We start from the raw sequence: 15,091 nt of genomic DNA on the forward strand, positions 1-15,091 counted from the left end.
TCTGGCTCCAGATTGCCTCTTGCTGACTGGGGGCCTTTGTGAAAGTCACCCTTCCTCCCAGAGCCTGAGGGCTCTGCTGCAAGATGGAGCAGTTAGATGCTGTAATAGTCCCCAAGCCTCCTCCTACTTCTGGCAGTTTTTGCACCGTGCTTTGGATATTGGACATGCTCAGGAAATGCTTCAGAAGCATGAAGAACATCTGGTTGACCTTAGGCTGTGTGGCTTCCCCGCCTTCTCCTCAGTGCTGTGTTGTCTGTGTGTGTGTGTGTGTGTGTGTGTGTGTGTGTGTGTATGAGTGTGTCTGAAGGTTTGTATTTGGGAAGAAGACATAGGGAGACGGGACAGAGACCAGTAGCCAGCTGAATGGCACGTAGGATATCCAAAAAGAAGGGAGACCTTGGGGGAGAAAAGACAGCAATGAAATCAGAAGCAGAAGAACTACCCTATGGTTTGTAAGGAACAAAGAGGATTGTGAGTTAAAGAAGGTATTGGCAAAAGAGGTTTCTGGTGAACCTTGGTGGCAGCAGGGTGGGGAGAGAGAAAGGAGAATATACTCCAGTGACAAGTGTGAAGTGACAGCACAGTGTGTGGCACATGTCCCCTTCCCCAGCATGGCATGAAGAAGAAACCATCATGTGGTCACCACTACCCCCCAAACACAGGAAGAACTATGAAAGCAACAGGAGTCTCCTGGATTCCCAGTTCTGTGACTCATAAGCTCCGTAGGCTCCGGCAAAAGTGTTACTTCACCAAGTCCCAGTGTCCTCAAACGCAAGGAGGAGGCTAACAATAAAACTATCGCTCTCTCATAGCCGTCAGGAGGATAGCAGCCAAAGAGGTACAAACATATAAATATGTAATGTCTTGCTAAGTAGTTGAACACTCGTTACTATGAAAAAAAAATCAATAAAAAGGCCGAATAAACACTGCTTTGACTAAAGGCAGGAAACCACTGTTAGCCTGCCATTGTGGTTCTGCCCTTGCAGATCTGGATTAGCCCCAAGGAAGTCTCTTGGCCATTCACACTTGCCTCTATACACACAAGAGGCTTTGGGAGGTAGCTCCGCATGGCTCCTCCTTCTCCAGAAAAGCATTTTCTTCTGCTTCAGGAAGAATGAAGCCATATGGGACTCTACATTGGAGTTAACATCTCAATAGCAACACTGTCTCTGGTTTATCTTCAGACAGAGTTAAATACCCCACGTTAAGTGTAAATGACAGTGATGGTGACCAACCCAAGAGTGCTTTCTAGTTCAATAGGCTGCTGCTTTGTAGAGAATGCAGAATAAGGATGATAGACAAATTAAAAACCAACTCAACTTGGCCACTCCACAAACAGAAGGCTTAAAGATTCATCTGCCCTGCCCCCTCATTTTACAGGTGAAGACGCCAAGGCCAGCCCCAGGTACCCTGACCAATGTCCTACTCCCAGCAAATGGGAGTCAGTTCCAGAGTTCATCCTTCTCTGTGGCACTTCACAATCTCCATTCATCATGGTTAAAATGCACTTTTAAGATTCAAACCCAACTCATCATTAGCCATTTATCTTTAAGTGCACTGAAGGAAACTGGTCTGTGTTGCCCTCATAAGTGAGCTCCAACAGGGAGTTCAGCTGCCGCTCTTACCTGCAAATTTGCACAAGGTGGTAAAACATGAGTGGGGATTTCGTTCTCAGACCCTGCTGGCCCCAGGGGCTTGTTCTTAGCCCGGAAGGCTGTGGTGGTGGTAGCAGTGGTGGTCTGAACTGGAAGGGCTGGCTGCCACACTGTCACATCAGAGCCATTGCCAAAGGCTTGAATTGCATTTTCTGCAGTAAAACAGGAGGAAATCCAATTTCAAAGTCAAGCAGCAAATGTAACAGACAGGATACATGAAGCCAGAGAGGCACACTAGAAATTCTGATTACAGTATTGGACTTCCCTGAACAAAACCCATCCATCCATCCACCCTACACATGCTAAGAGCCAGCCATTGGGTCAGGTGCTCAAAAATCAATTCATTCATTAAGCACCGAGATGGACACTTAGGTATGCTCAGAGCGCAACAAATATTGTTCCTATTTATGTACTAGGTGCTGAGCAAGATCCTTGCCCTGAGATATTCATCAGTCAAGCACCTCGAAACCCAGCCTCAAACCTATTTTGGGGGGATAGCAATCACTGTTCCATCTTCCAAGAATACCCTTGTTAAAATTCTATACTAAAAGTAAACTAGTTAGTGCTTTTTTTTTTTTAAAGTAACATATCCTTAGTTATGATGCAACTTGGTGGCATACAAACTAGTTTGGCAGGCAGTAAAATCAAACAGCAAAAAAATCTGACTCACCACCACAGAGCACCTTGCAACATGCTTTGAGCAGCCAGTATGAGCCAGGCACTGCTCAAAGTACAGATGCAACTGGTTTCTTTAAAAGAAAAAAAATTACCCAAATCTCATCAATATATAGTGAAAATTTAAGTAAGATTATTTTTTCCCTTTCTGCTCCCAGTCTTCCAAACAAAATCTGCATAATTAGGTAGGAGCAGCCCTGCTTAAATGAAAAGTTTAAAATGTAAAACTTTAAAAGCTTATTACAATTTCATGGGATTAGATTGTTTTTATGGCAAGAGTAAATTGGTTGTGTGTTGTTCCCCTCCCCAAAATGAATTAAAAACAGTTTTTAATCAGGTCCTCAGGGAGTTGGCCTGGCTTTAGGAATTTTTTATTTCATATTCATTGTGTAAGAAATCAAACTCCTCCATTTGAGACCTGAATGTGCAAATTGTTAATATATGATTCTTAGCTGGCATTTTTCGATATACAAGACAGAATAATTTAAGCCTAATCTTCCTCTTAGAAGTGACATTTTGTTCTAAAATTATTATCCTTTAGGTTCAGCAAATTGGAAGCTTGTTTTCTAAAACTTTACATTTTTTAGGCTGTAAGAAACAGCTTCGAATTAATATAAATGCTTTTTATGCTCCTAGCCATGTTACATGGCTTAGCAGGTTGGGGGGATGCAGAGAAAGAGGTACACGGGGGCCTGGTTTCCTTGAATGACCCAGAACAACCACCACCACTAACCAAAGAACACTCCTTTCTCTTTCTTGTGAAGACAGGTAGATTCAGGAGATTCCTGCCATTTATGGGTCCTACCTTTGTTTTCAGGCGTGTTTGCCTTGCTACTTGGTCATTCGTTCACTCAGTGAGTACTCACTCATTTACTCAAATATCAATGGAACAGGTACTAGATGCCAGACACTGCTCTGTGCTGGACATGCAGCAGTGAACACTGATGACAGAAATGACAGTCAAAAGCCCCTGCCCTCATGGAGACCCCATGCCAACTGGGGAGGCAAGTAAAGTGAAATACAGAATACATTCGGTGATGAGAAATGCTTGAAGAAAATGAAGCAAGGGTGAGAGTAGAATGGGCAACTGGAGTTCAAATACAGTGGTCCAGGGAGGCGAAGGTGGCAGTAACTGGGACCTTACCTCTGTCTCCAGTTCATTCTTCTCTTTCTTCCCCTCCCCTTGGCTTAAAAAGAACTGTTTCCTCCAATAACCAGAAATAAGCAATCAGTTAAAGCTGTGTTTGTGATAGAGGAATCCGAGAGAGATCTGGCAGGAGAATTGACGGGCTACTGCATTTGGGTTGCAATCTACAAGTTTCAATTCCTTCTACTCTATAGAGCCTTCTACAAGAGAGTGAATCTACAGCACTGTGTCTTTGGTGTGCTGTGCCCCTTCTCATCAAAGTGTAAATGGAATGACTATGAATAATTCCGGCTGGCTTTGGTCCCTGCTGAAGACCAAATGTATTTTTTTTTACTGAAAAGTCATTAGCAAAAAAAGATGCCAGACTAGTCTCCCCTTCACCAAAATATTATTAAGCAGGGACACCTTGAATTTCTCCACAAGGGAGCAGTTTTCCAGCCAGTGTGACTATAATTTTTTCTCACACTGACCTATACTCTCACTGCTTTATCTTCATTAAAACTTTCATTCTGTCAGAAGACTATGCAGGATGATGTAGAAAAGAAGGATATATACACACTTTCCAGGTTTTTTTTTTTTTTTAAGGAAAGACCAAACAAGAGATCTGAGGTATAGTTCGGTGGGATGCCCAATGTCTTAACAAATGTCTCCATACTTCTGACTAGTTTTGTGGTGGTTCTCAATATCACTTAGGTGTTCAGAAGCTTGTGTTACTTTTAAGATGATTACAACATTTGGTTACAGCCATACTACTGAAGGACCGAGTAAGCAAATCATTTAGATTTGTCTTTTCAACAAAGGCAGCAATAAAGAGGTTTCAGAATACGTAACACCGAAAAGCTTTTCCATGTACACACAGTAAGTTATTAGCTAATTCTCTGGTAATCAGTCATTGTGTAGAGCAGAGCACCATGGAGAGTTGTCATGGCTCTTAGGGGGGTGGCTGAACCTTCATTCCTAGAAGCTTGCTCCAACATCTCTCACCAGGAAGTCCCACCTGGCCCCAGCGTTTGGCCATATGTTCTCCTCCAATGGGCCCTTTAATATCAGGCATGACACAAAGGCCCCTGCCTGCAAAAGAAGGCACTGGGGCTTCAGATCCATCTCTGGCATGGAGGGTCCAGGAGAATAACAACTGTTTACTCAACTGTGAAATGGAGATGCTCATACCTATATCTCCTAGGACCCTTGTGCCAATTACAGTAAATGAGATAATGTATATATTGCACTCCCTATAGAGTGAGTTGAAGGCACCCAATAAATTCATGATGCCTGCCACAAAATGAGAGTGAGGTACTCAAGCATCTCGGCTGGATCATCACCTCAAGCGTGCACATCTCAGTGGACAGAAGGGAGACCTGGCACAGGTCTGACGAATGCCCATTGTTCACACCTGTACATTCCTCTCTATCCCTCTCCCTTTGGGAAACATGTTTCCAAATTGCCTGAAGGCAACTGTAATAAAAACCAATACTATTTTCAAGCAGGAGCTCCCCCGCCGCCCTCCCGCCCCACCGGGTGCTCATCTCTCTCTCCCGAGATAACTGACATCCTGAGGCTCCTGGCTGCATCACCAGCTTATCCTACTCAAGAATTGTGGCTTCTCCTCTGAGCCAGCCCTGAACATCCAGGGGGCTATTGATGTTAATGTTCTAATTTTTCTCAGAGAGCCCTTGGAGGCTTACCCCTGTCTAATTTGTCTGAGCTTCTCACGCTGTATATTGCGCCCAGGTTTTAAGAACCTTTGGAACAGACTTTGCACTGGTTGCCAAGATCAAAATTTGATCTGTGGGTAGTAGTGTTCTATCCGACATAATGTACCCTCCGTTGTTTGAATCTCTTGCTCTCTTAGGCCTTTGGATTCCCGGACTTGGCAGCACCCACTTGCTCTGTTCCCTGCTGCATTGCATAGTATGGCCAAGAGATGCTGGATTCACCACCAGCGAGCAGGAAAAAAGCAACAGAGAGAGAAAGAGAGAAGAGGCAGACACAAGAAACATGGAGGTACAGCTTGAACACAGAGAGGAGAGCATGTCTGTGTGTTTGCTTCCTTTTTCTTTTTAAAACTCACTAAGACAAGTATTGTCCTTGAAGAAATTCAAAAATTTCAAGCACTCTTCTAGATCGTTCCCACTGTTGCTGCAGTCACACCACGGGGCCACGCTGAGGCTACTGGAGTCTATGTAGTTGGGGGTCATGACTGTACCTAAAAAAGTAAAAACAAGGCATCTTGTTCTTATGTGACAGTACAGACTTTTCTATAGCCTAAAAAGAAACAAACGCTCCTCTGATGGTGGATGCGCCACGGATAATTACAAACACTGTGTTTGCTGAGTGGGAAATTATGTTAAACAGTTCATTTTCTTGGCAATTTATCTTGAGCACAAAAAATAATTTACACATTTACTTTAAAAATTATAACAGAACTCCTTGAGCTGCACTTAGGGTATTTTTTTTTCCTGCACAAATGGTATGGATGTTACGGAGTAGGAGAGAATTAACTTAGAATGCATGAGTTGCCAAATCCCTTGCATTTTCTTGAAAATGTCATTAATCTTCATAAATAGATAGAACTGGTTTTACATATCTTAAAAATCCTTTTAGGACTTTGTATGCACTTCCCTCAGAAGCAAATGGCTCCTTCAAAGTAACACAGGGAAGCTTAGAAGCTATCCTTTGGGTTACCCCACATCCGGAACATATATAACGAGGCCTCTGCTCACCAGGCTCTCAACTGATTTAAATAAAGTCTTCCAAGTTGCGAAGGAATTGGAAATAAACAGTGGAAATTCTCTATGCTGATGGCTTTTAGAGTATTGTCTCAATAGTCCTCAAAAGTCCTCAAAGAATTACTGGGTGGTCTTTCTTGCCTACATCTTCCTATATTCATGGTTTTTCTGATGAGCTCTGTGCTGGTGTAAATAAACAATGCATTTATACTTAATACAACTCAAATGTCTTCTCCTGGGTGGCTCACACCAGGCGATGCCTATTCATGCCAAGAAGCCTTCTGTTTTTCTGTATTTTATGGACCTAAGAAGTAATAGGCGGTCAGTGAGCCATAGGATATATTTGGTTCATAAACAGAAAGAAAAATTCTTTATAAGCTCTTCTGGGTCAAGGACATATCTTTTTTGTCCTACATTCCTTACCAGTTTGAGTACATTATCTCCCATTATACCTCGGGATGGGAACTTTGACCCACAGCAGACAGTGAGCACCTAACTTTGGAGGAGAAAGGAAAAGACATCCAAAACCCTAAGCCAAGAGGTTAAAATGTGTATCTACTAGGCAGCTACTGAATGCTGGGCACCACGATGGATCCCTGACATATGGAAGAAGGAGGCACAAGCTTTGTCCTGAAAGACATTAGAACCCAATGACCAGTGTGAAGGGGAAGATCCAGACCCAAGAGGAAAATAAATTTTGGTCTGTAAAATGCATTGCTTCAACGATTTCATTCCATTACGTGATGAGTGTTTCATCATCCTAGGCATGTGATGGTTTGCCAAGCCAGAAATCCCTGGCAGCACTCTGCCTTGGCCACTCATGGAGGATTTAATGAGCACATATGCCTGGAAGGATATGGACTAAGGTGTTAATAGTATTTACATCTGGGTGTAGAGTTGTAGAGCCTTCCTACTGTCTCCTTTGGGTTTTTCTGTATTTTTTTAAACTTTTTATAATGAGCATGGCTTAATTATTTCCATTGTTCCTGTAATTCCACAGTTGATAAGTAACCCCTACTAGAGACCAACTTAAGAAAGCAAAGAGTGAATGCAAACTTGGAATACTGACTCAAGGAAGATACACCCATTGGGATATATCCACAAAAATGGTAAACGATACTGGTAAAAGATTTTGCCCAAGAGACCTTTCAACCACGGGGATGAGTGTACAGGGCCCTGTAATATCCCTGCATTATGTGCCATAGTTGACTTTCCTGAAAGCTCTTGCTGAAGACACTCTAGTGACAAAATGATTTAGTCTGTGCTGTCATTCTTGGTGGGAAGTTCTTTCTGCCTGGTGACTTGTGCGACTGTGGCAGGAACACACACCCTGGCTGAGCCATCCACTTCTGACAAGGGTGATTTCCCTCAGCCCTCCACAGCCTTCACTACATGTTTGTCTTCACACGTCAACCGTGACAGAGCCCCGCCACCGAGGCTTCTTCAGGCCCTGGGACCTGGAACACCTGCCTTTCTTCCCGCCTGCCCCTTTTATCCATGGACACAGATCTGCCTCTTTTGACTCTCCTAACTCATTGGCACCCTGGCAACTGCACTGTTGCCTCAGACGTAGAGAACCTGGTTCTTCTAAAGCCTCAGCTCTTGAGAGGCAATAACATTGTTTCTGCTATGTCTGTTCTCAGGGAAAAATTTTAGGCTAAATCACCCCCTGCACACCAGGATCTGAATTACCAAAAATATTAATGGTGAGAAGGACTCCGGTGGTTAGAGGTTTTATTTCCATTTCTGGGGAACAGCCTTTTTTTATTTCCCCAGACGGAATGACTTCCAAGTTCCTTAATTCAATGAGCTCGGGTTGACTTGCTACCCTCTCTCACAATCATGCTTCTTTCCTACTGTTGTTCTGTGTGGTCAGATCTCCACCCGGGATGCTTCCCAGGTGCTCATGCTTGTGGTCTGCCTGTGATACTGTGATACTACTACTGTGATCCTCCTCTTCCTGCCTCTGCCTCCGCACATCCATGATCCTCGTACCCCCCACCCCCCCGCTTTTTTAACAGGGGAGTCCTACAGGGCTTAACATCAAAACTCCAGCACAGAGGGTTCCTGGGGGATTTTTTTCCTTTCACAGATAGTGGCAGGCTACAATGGAAAAAGGTCTGTGAGTATTTGTAAACCAGATTTCTCTCCCGTCCCGCTTCTCTCCAATCTTACCAATAAGCCCTGAGTAGGCGAGGAGGCAGTCAGCATAATTTTCCTTTAGACAGCTGCTGGCAGACCTTGACTCAGGTTGGCAGTTGGTAAAAAAATCCGCAAGGCGAGATCTGCAACGGGAAGAAAGGGCAGGTGGTGTGCGTTCAAATACCCTAAACTTCTGGACAAATGGCAACTTTTCTTTGTTCCTTTGTTGATAGGCCTTTTTCCACACCAGAAAATATAGGAAGTATGAACTCTTAGGATGTTAGCATCGTCTCTTCTACAACCCACCCCCCACTACTGTCCTCTCTCTCCTGCAGCCCTGGCCCACCTGTGTGTCTGCTTATTTGCAGAGAAGTCTTCAGAGCCTATAACTGTAGAAATCGAGATGCTTTGAAGTTTCCATTCAATATTTATTTCTGACAGACTTATTTGCATCCTTAGGAAATATGCTTCTCTCCACACTCACCAGAGATCCACACTGGGAAAATATTTACTTTATACAGAAACATGTCCCTGGCATCAAAATAGGATCCTACAGCCCATCTGCTCCCGTAATTCCTGCTGGCTTTAAAAATACGTGAATTTGTCTTGTAAGTTATCTCTCATTCACCAGCCCAGGGGACAGAGATTGATTCCAGCCAAGTGACACTGAGAAGGAGCTCCCTCTCCAGACCGAGGGGAAAGGCAGGAGGGACAGGTGATGCTCACGCTCACTCTGGGCACTATTTCACCTTATGACTAGGCCTTCCATTGGAGGTGGTGCTTGGAGGCGCTGATCAGCTGCTGACTCTGTCTGCACTTTGGGGACCAGCCCTGGGGGCGGGGCAGTCCACCAGGAAGCCCTGAGTGGTGGTGGTGAAACTGCAGACACCCAGAGGTGGAGAGGGGCCACAGCCACGCCGGGCTGGGGAGGAAGAGGGCTCTTTGTGGCCAACTGGCTGTTTTTCAATCTGAAGAGGACATTGTTGGAGAAATCCTGAATGAGAGCGGGGCCACCTCTGAGGTCATCTCAGCAGACAACAGCTCTGCTTCTGAGTGAAGAACACAATGGACTTCAAGAGAATTTAAATTATCCAGCAATTATGGCAGACAATGGACAGTTGTCTCAGCCTTTTTCTCTTCAGCTTACCCAAATTGGCAGCCTGTTTTTACTTCCTTCCACCCAAGAAAATGTGTTTACTTAGCATGCTTTAGGTTACGAGCTTGCTTGTGTGGTGGGGCAGAGCAAGGTAGCGTGTGTGGAGATCACAGAGGTTTGTAAAAGGCCTGCAGGAAGCCCATTATGTGTCCCTTTACCACAATTGTAACTCGAAGGGAGTTAAAAGGCTTGATGAAATCGTCCGAGTTCAAGCACACTGCAAAGGCTGCAGGGTGTTTGTGAGGGACTGGTCTCTCCTTGAACCCTTTTAACCAGGGGTATCTGAGCCTCCCTCTCTGTGCCGATCTGGACACCCTTATGTGTGTGCATCACTGTCCGTCCCCAGGGCAGATGCTGGAGCTCGGCTTTATTTTCTTTGCACGGCACCTGACAGCCTCAGAGAGGTCCCTTCCTACCGCTTCCCAAGCAGGGCCATGTGGCTTGGCAAAATCCTCCAAATGAGACTCGTGCGTGTGCCTCTGTGCGCCTGGATCTCCCACAGCCTAAGCCTAGTCGGTGTTTTCTGACTCTAATTGAACATACTGAAGGGCATAAAACCTGGCCATTTTCTGTAGCCTGGTTAGAGGATTTATGTTTCCAAAGGAAATCCCTAAAGGTGGCTCAGACTTACTCAACTGGCTCCAATGGCAGCGGAGCTTGGAACAAGTGTTAATTTCAGAAGAATTTTCCCGGTCGTGAAAGTTAATGATCTAGTGCTGTTGGGCTTCTAACTTTGCAAAGGCCAACCGTGGTCCAGGCAGCTGGGTTCCAGTTCTGCACACAACCTGAGCAGCTCCCCGACCTGGCAGCCCTGCACTCCCAGCCTGTCCCCCGGAGATGGACAAAAGGTCGCTTTGTCTCCAAGTCCCTGTTTCTTGTAGTCTCTCAAGCAGGCTATTAACTGAACGGCGCTGTGGTGCGGATTACTATCCTTCAGTGCGAGGCTAATGCCACCAGACTCATTTTGCTTAACAACCTCAGAATTGACTCACAATTGGACTTTGGAATGAAAGGCTAATTGAGTCAGTCTGCTGCAGAGAGTATAATCCTGATTGGGAGGATAAAACCAGATACACTGCTCTGAGCAGAACTCCAGACAGGCTGGTTTGCAAGAGAAGATTGTCAGCTCAGATCCCGGTCCTAAGATGCACACAGCCAGTGGACACAAAGAGTTTCGAAATAATGCTGAGCACATGGGGCATTGCCAAAACACTAACATTTGCATGTTTGTTTTTCCACATTTGACTCACCTCCCACTGACATTTCTACTTGGAGACAGGACAGTAACTTCAGAGCACTCACATTTTACAGATCGAAAAAGTGAAGTAGGACGAAGTTTACAGAGTGTGTGCTGGAACCAGCTCATTACCAGCTGCCTCGTCCATTTTCAGGGACTTTGCAAGTTGGTTAACATCATCGTGGTGACTTGAAAGTAACCTTGGTGAGAGTATTCATAGCAAGATGATCAGGTAACAGGACAAATCAGGGCTTGGTGTTGTTCTTGGATAACCAGCTGTGTTACTAGGTCTGGGTATAACCCCATTTAGGGGCCAGGATGATGTATTCAATCCTACTGATAAAACACAAGTCATGGCTTGGGAGTGAAGTCCCAGCCTTTCCAGTCTGGCTTCCTCTCCATACCCAGGCACCTTTGGACCAAATTAAATGGTGAAGGACTGTTTAATCTTCAGGCTTTAGGACCTCCCAAAGAAAAGAATAATCAGTTCTCAAACACCCCTTCCTTCCTAACATCTTCTCTTAAGGGACATGGTCCTCTGAAATCTCTATTTAAAGCAACATATTCAAATGGTCACATGTATCCAGAATAAAGCTGCTGAATCCTTGTGGGTTCCATAGTTCCATGGTCTGAATGATGTGTCAAGTGCCTGAGATGCAATGATAAATTCCCTGTCTCTGAACTCAAATAACGCATGGAGAGAAACAAGGAAAAAGTTCATCATAATACTGTGGCTAGTTCTTGATAAAAGGCAAAAAGGCTGCTGATAAAAATGATCGCTAACCTGAATGAAGTATCTTGACTTTATTTTTTTTTCCTGACAACTCTTAATAAGGTAGAGATGATTATTTTCTTACCTGAATTTCATAAAGGAAGAAATCACAGCTTAGCAAGTTAAGACTAGAGTAAAATAGTGAATAGTAGGAGCAGGATGTGACACCACACATTCTGATGCCGTAACTTAAGCTTTTAACCCTCCATGGCTACAGATGTTCATTTCAAAGAGGCCACGATTTGGGGACTGAGAATCACAGGATGGCTCGGGTCTGTCAGGCAAACCCTGTGGAGGGGGTATCCCAGGGAAGCATGAGGACTTTACATGCTCGGAGAACTCCCAGGGTAACGATAATGGAATGTCTGTATATGCCAGAGACTGATTTAAGGGCTTGACAAGTATGCACACTTAAGTTGTTTCTAGCTAATTCATTATGCAAAACACATTTAATTCTCACATCAATCCTTAGTAGGTGTTACTGTCAGCCCCATTTTGCAGATGAGGAAGCTGAGGCAAAGACAGTTTATTTAAGTGAATTCCCTCCAGTTTGCAGAGCTCCCTGGTGGAGCTGGAGCACTACCACACTCAATCTGACTCCAGAGCTGGAAATCATTTGCAACCGCTACACTTAACGCATGCATCACCCAGAAAATTGTTGGTTGCTCACTGGGGATGGCTGAGCCACAGGATGCAAATGGTGAGTGACGGGTGATGATGCTGGCAAGCATGTGAAGAGCCTTGAATGACCTAAGAGTTTGGATCTTATCCTACAAAGCACTGGGAACCACTGAAAGTTTTTAAACAGAGAAGTAACATGATCAGATTTGCATATTAGGAAGAATTTTGAGTCTCTCAGTTGTCCGGCAAAGATTTGCTGGAAACCTACCCTGTGCCCTCACTGGTCTAGCAGCAGTGGGGAGGCAGGACACTGGCCAGTGGCGGGAGAGACAGTCACTTAGGAGACTGCAGCCAGTGGGGAGCAACTGGGGAGATCTCTGAAGGCCTAAAGGAATGGAAGAAAGGAGGACGCACCGAGGGGCAGGTTTCATTAGGAATAGAAGTCAAGACTATAGAAAGGAGGAGCAAAATCAAGGCGCAGACAGCTCAGCACATGGTGGTGCTGGGGGTAGGGGAGAACACAGGGGAGGACAGGCCTACAAGGAAGATGTGCTGTGCTCAATTCACCCACACCGTGGGATGCAAATGTCTTGCTGGTGGTTCCAGCCTAAGATCTTCACCTGTCCCGTTGCCAACCACGGCCCGAGAACCTGCTACCCAACCCCGCTGCCGCCCCCAGCATCCCAGGACAGCCTTGCTGCACATACTTCCCCTGCCCACCCTGGATTAAGAGTCGTGTTGTAACCTGTTTCACTGGCTCCCCTGCCTGGGCTGCACTGATCCAAACACAAAAGCTTAAATGTCCAGTGTGGGATTAACAAAGGAATTCCACAATTGGATTTCTTCTGGAGACATGAAATCTCCATGACTACAAGCAGTGATGAACCTGATTGTTTTTCTCTGAGTAAATGAAAAGGAAATGAATAGGCGCTAATGTAGAAATGTATCTCCCTCTGAAAGAAAATCCTCACCCTGAGAAAGGAGGAAGACACCGGTAAATGCCAAGTTAGCCTCAGGAAATCTGCTAAAGAGAAAACAGTGGTTTCTGCAGAAAGTATCATATAAAAGGGAGCATGCTGCTAACTGGAAATAGAAAAATGATTATAACGATAAAATCCAGGAGAGAGTCTTCTCAAACAGCAGATGGTCTTTTGACAGTGGGGGAAAATCATTTACCTACATTTTCTGAAGCATTTTTAGGAAAACAGTGTTATGGCAAATGGTTAAAAAAAAAAACATATGAGTAATGCCCAGTTTAACTCATCCTGGATCATCTTATTCTTTTAAATGTTTTTTTTTTTTTTTCCCCCAGGCTGAATCCCATCCTTGGACACAAGCCGTGTGGTTGGTGCAACTGAGGTCTGGACTAGGAATTGTGAGGTCTTGAATGAGGTCCAAGCTCTGGCACAGGCTACCCAGAACTCCCACAGATGTTGCCGAACCACTTAGCTCTCGGATTTCCCTTCCACTTCAGTAACACAATCTATGGGACACTTGAAGATACTTGGGAAAAAAAAGAACACTTGTTTTCAAAACGTTATTGTTGCTCTCACCCGTTTTGCTATTACTTAGTGTCTAGGCGTTGGGTTTCCTCTGAGCACAGGGACTCAGGCTTTTCTAGGGAAGCCTCTCATCTCACACACAAGAGAGCTAAAGGCCAAAAAAGTTAAGCTCCTGCTCTGAGTCACACAGTGGGTGGTGGCAGGCGGCAGGTGGAAGCCCTGCAAGGGGAAAAGGCAGGGGGTGCTGGACTTTAAGCTTCCAGGGATATCATTTAAGTCATCGAGTGTAGAACTGTTCCCCTCGCCTCCCCCCATTGGCCCAGAACTGCTCGTCAGAGCCTCCTCCCTAATGATGTTTCCCTGATTATATGGCCTCCATGGGCTCTAGGAATGGCATGTGGGGGAACAGCAGGGATCAAGGATGCAGACAAAATGCTTCATCTGAGGGCAGTGAGTCTACCCATGAATTACGCTTCCCTTTATTACGGGGCTTTTGGGGATGGCATCAGTGTCCAAGCAGAACCGCAGAACTTGACTGACCGGTAAAAACCCAGAACCTTGGGACAGGATCCCTTTATTCATCTGTTCATGTAAAAAATGACTAGCATTTTTTTCTGACCCCAGTGTGAACATCAGGGCTTTAAAGTCTCGGTTTTCAATGCAAGCCATTTCGTGTCTGAAGGTTTTCTTTGTTAGAGGAAACAAAGCATGTCAGGCCTCAGAGGGACCTGCACCTGTTTCCACTCCCAGCTCCACTTTTTTTTATGCTCTCACACCTTAGCAAACTAGTTCACTTCTCCAGCTCCCCATTTCTTCACCTGGAAAATGGGGCGAATGCCATCCACAGTGGCTTTACGTGGCTGCAGTGAGAACTCACTCACAGTTAAATAAAGCACCTCACCCAGAACCCAGAATACATGTTGCCCAATACATTTTTTTTTTCCCAATACATTTTTCACTTCCCATCCGTTCTCTTTTTTTGGCTCCCCAATTCCTGGTCCATTCCAACATTAAGCCCTTGCAGTAGAGAACCACAGCAAGCTAGACACAGGGAGATGCACATCCTAGCCTGTCTTCTGCTGGCCCTTGTATCACATACTTAGTCTACATCTGTGTAGCGACTCTGACCAAAACAAATTTGAGAAGTCTGAAGCCAGGAATCCTGTGGTGTTACTTAATACTTCTCTGTCATATGAGCTCATAGAATAAAGGCATTTTAAGAAAAGCTACTTTTCCCCCTGGGGTTGAGGGGGAAATACATATTTTTTAAATGACTAAATATCAGAGAGTTTGTTAAGACTGCTAATCTCTTATGCAGAATAAAAATAATTTGAAAAACATGCTGCTAATATTAGAGCCGGGATGACAAAGCAAGAGTTCTGGAATGGTGATTTTCTGGTATGATGACACAAAACAGATTTTTCTCATTCTGTATTTAGAAAGTTACCTTAGCCC

General features: G+C 44.8%; 1 protein-coding gene across 3 annotated transcripts in view; it reads right to left on the minus strand.

The window, feature by feature from the left end:
- GFRA1 (GDNF family receptor alpha 1) overlaps positions 1-15,091 on the minus strand; it is a 203,016-nt gene that overhangs the window by 25,801 nt on the left and 162,124 nt on the right. For all 3 annotated transcript variants that reach the window (XM_049103309.1, XM_035708181.2, XM_049103310.1), the window contains 3 exons: positions 8,382-8,491; positions 5,549-5,683; positions 1,626-1,807 (listed from right to left, as the gene is read on the minus strand). In XM_049103309.1, coding sequence (XP_048959266.1) covers positions 1,626-1,807; positions 5,549-5,683; positions 8,382-8,491 — 427 coding nt within the window. The remainder of the gene's footprint in view (positions 1-1,625; positions 1,808-5,548; positions 5,684-8,381; positions 8,492-15,091) is intronic.

Source organism: Canis lupus, chromosome 28, assembly GCF_003254725.2.
Source record: "Canis lupus dingo isolate Sandy chromosome 28, ASM325472v2, whole genome shotgun sequence".
NCBI classification, from domain to species: Eukaryota; Metazoa; Chordata; class Mammalia; order Carnivora; family Canidae; genus Canis; species Canis lupus.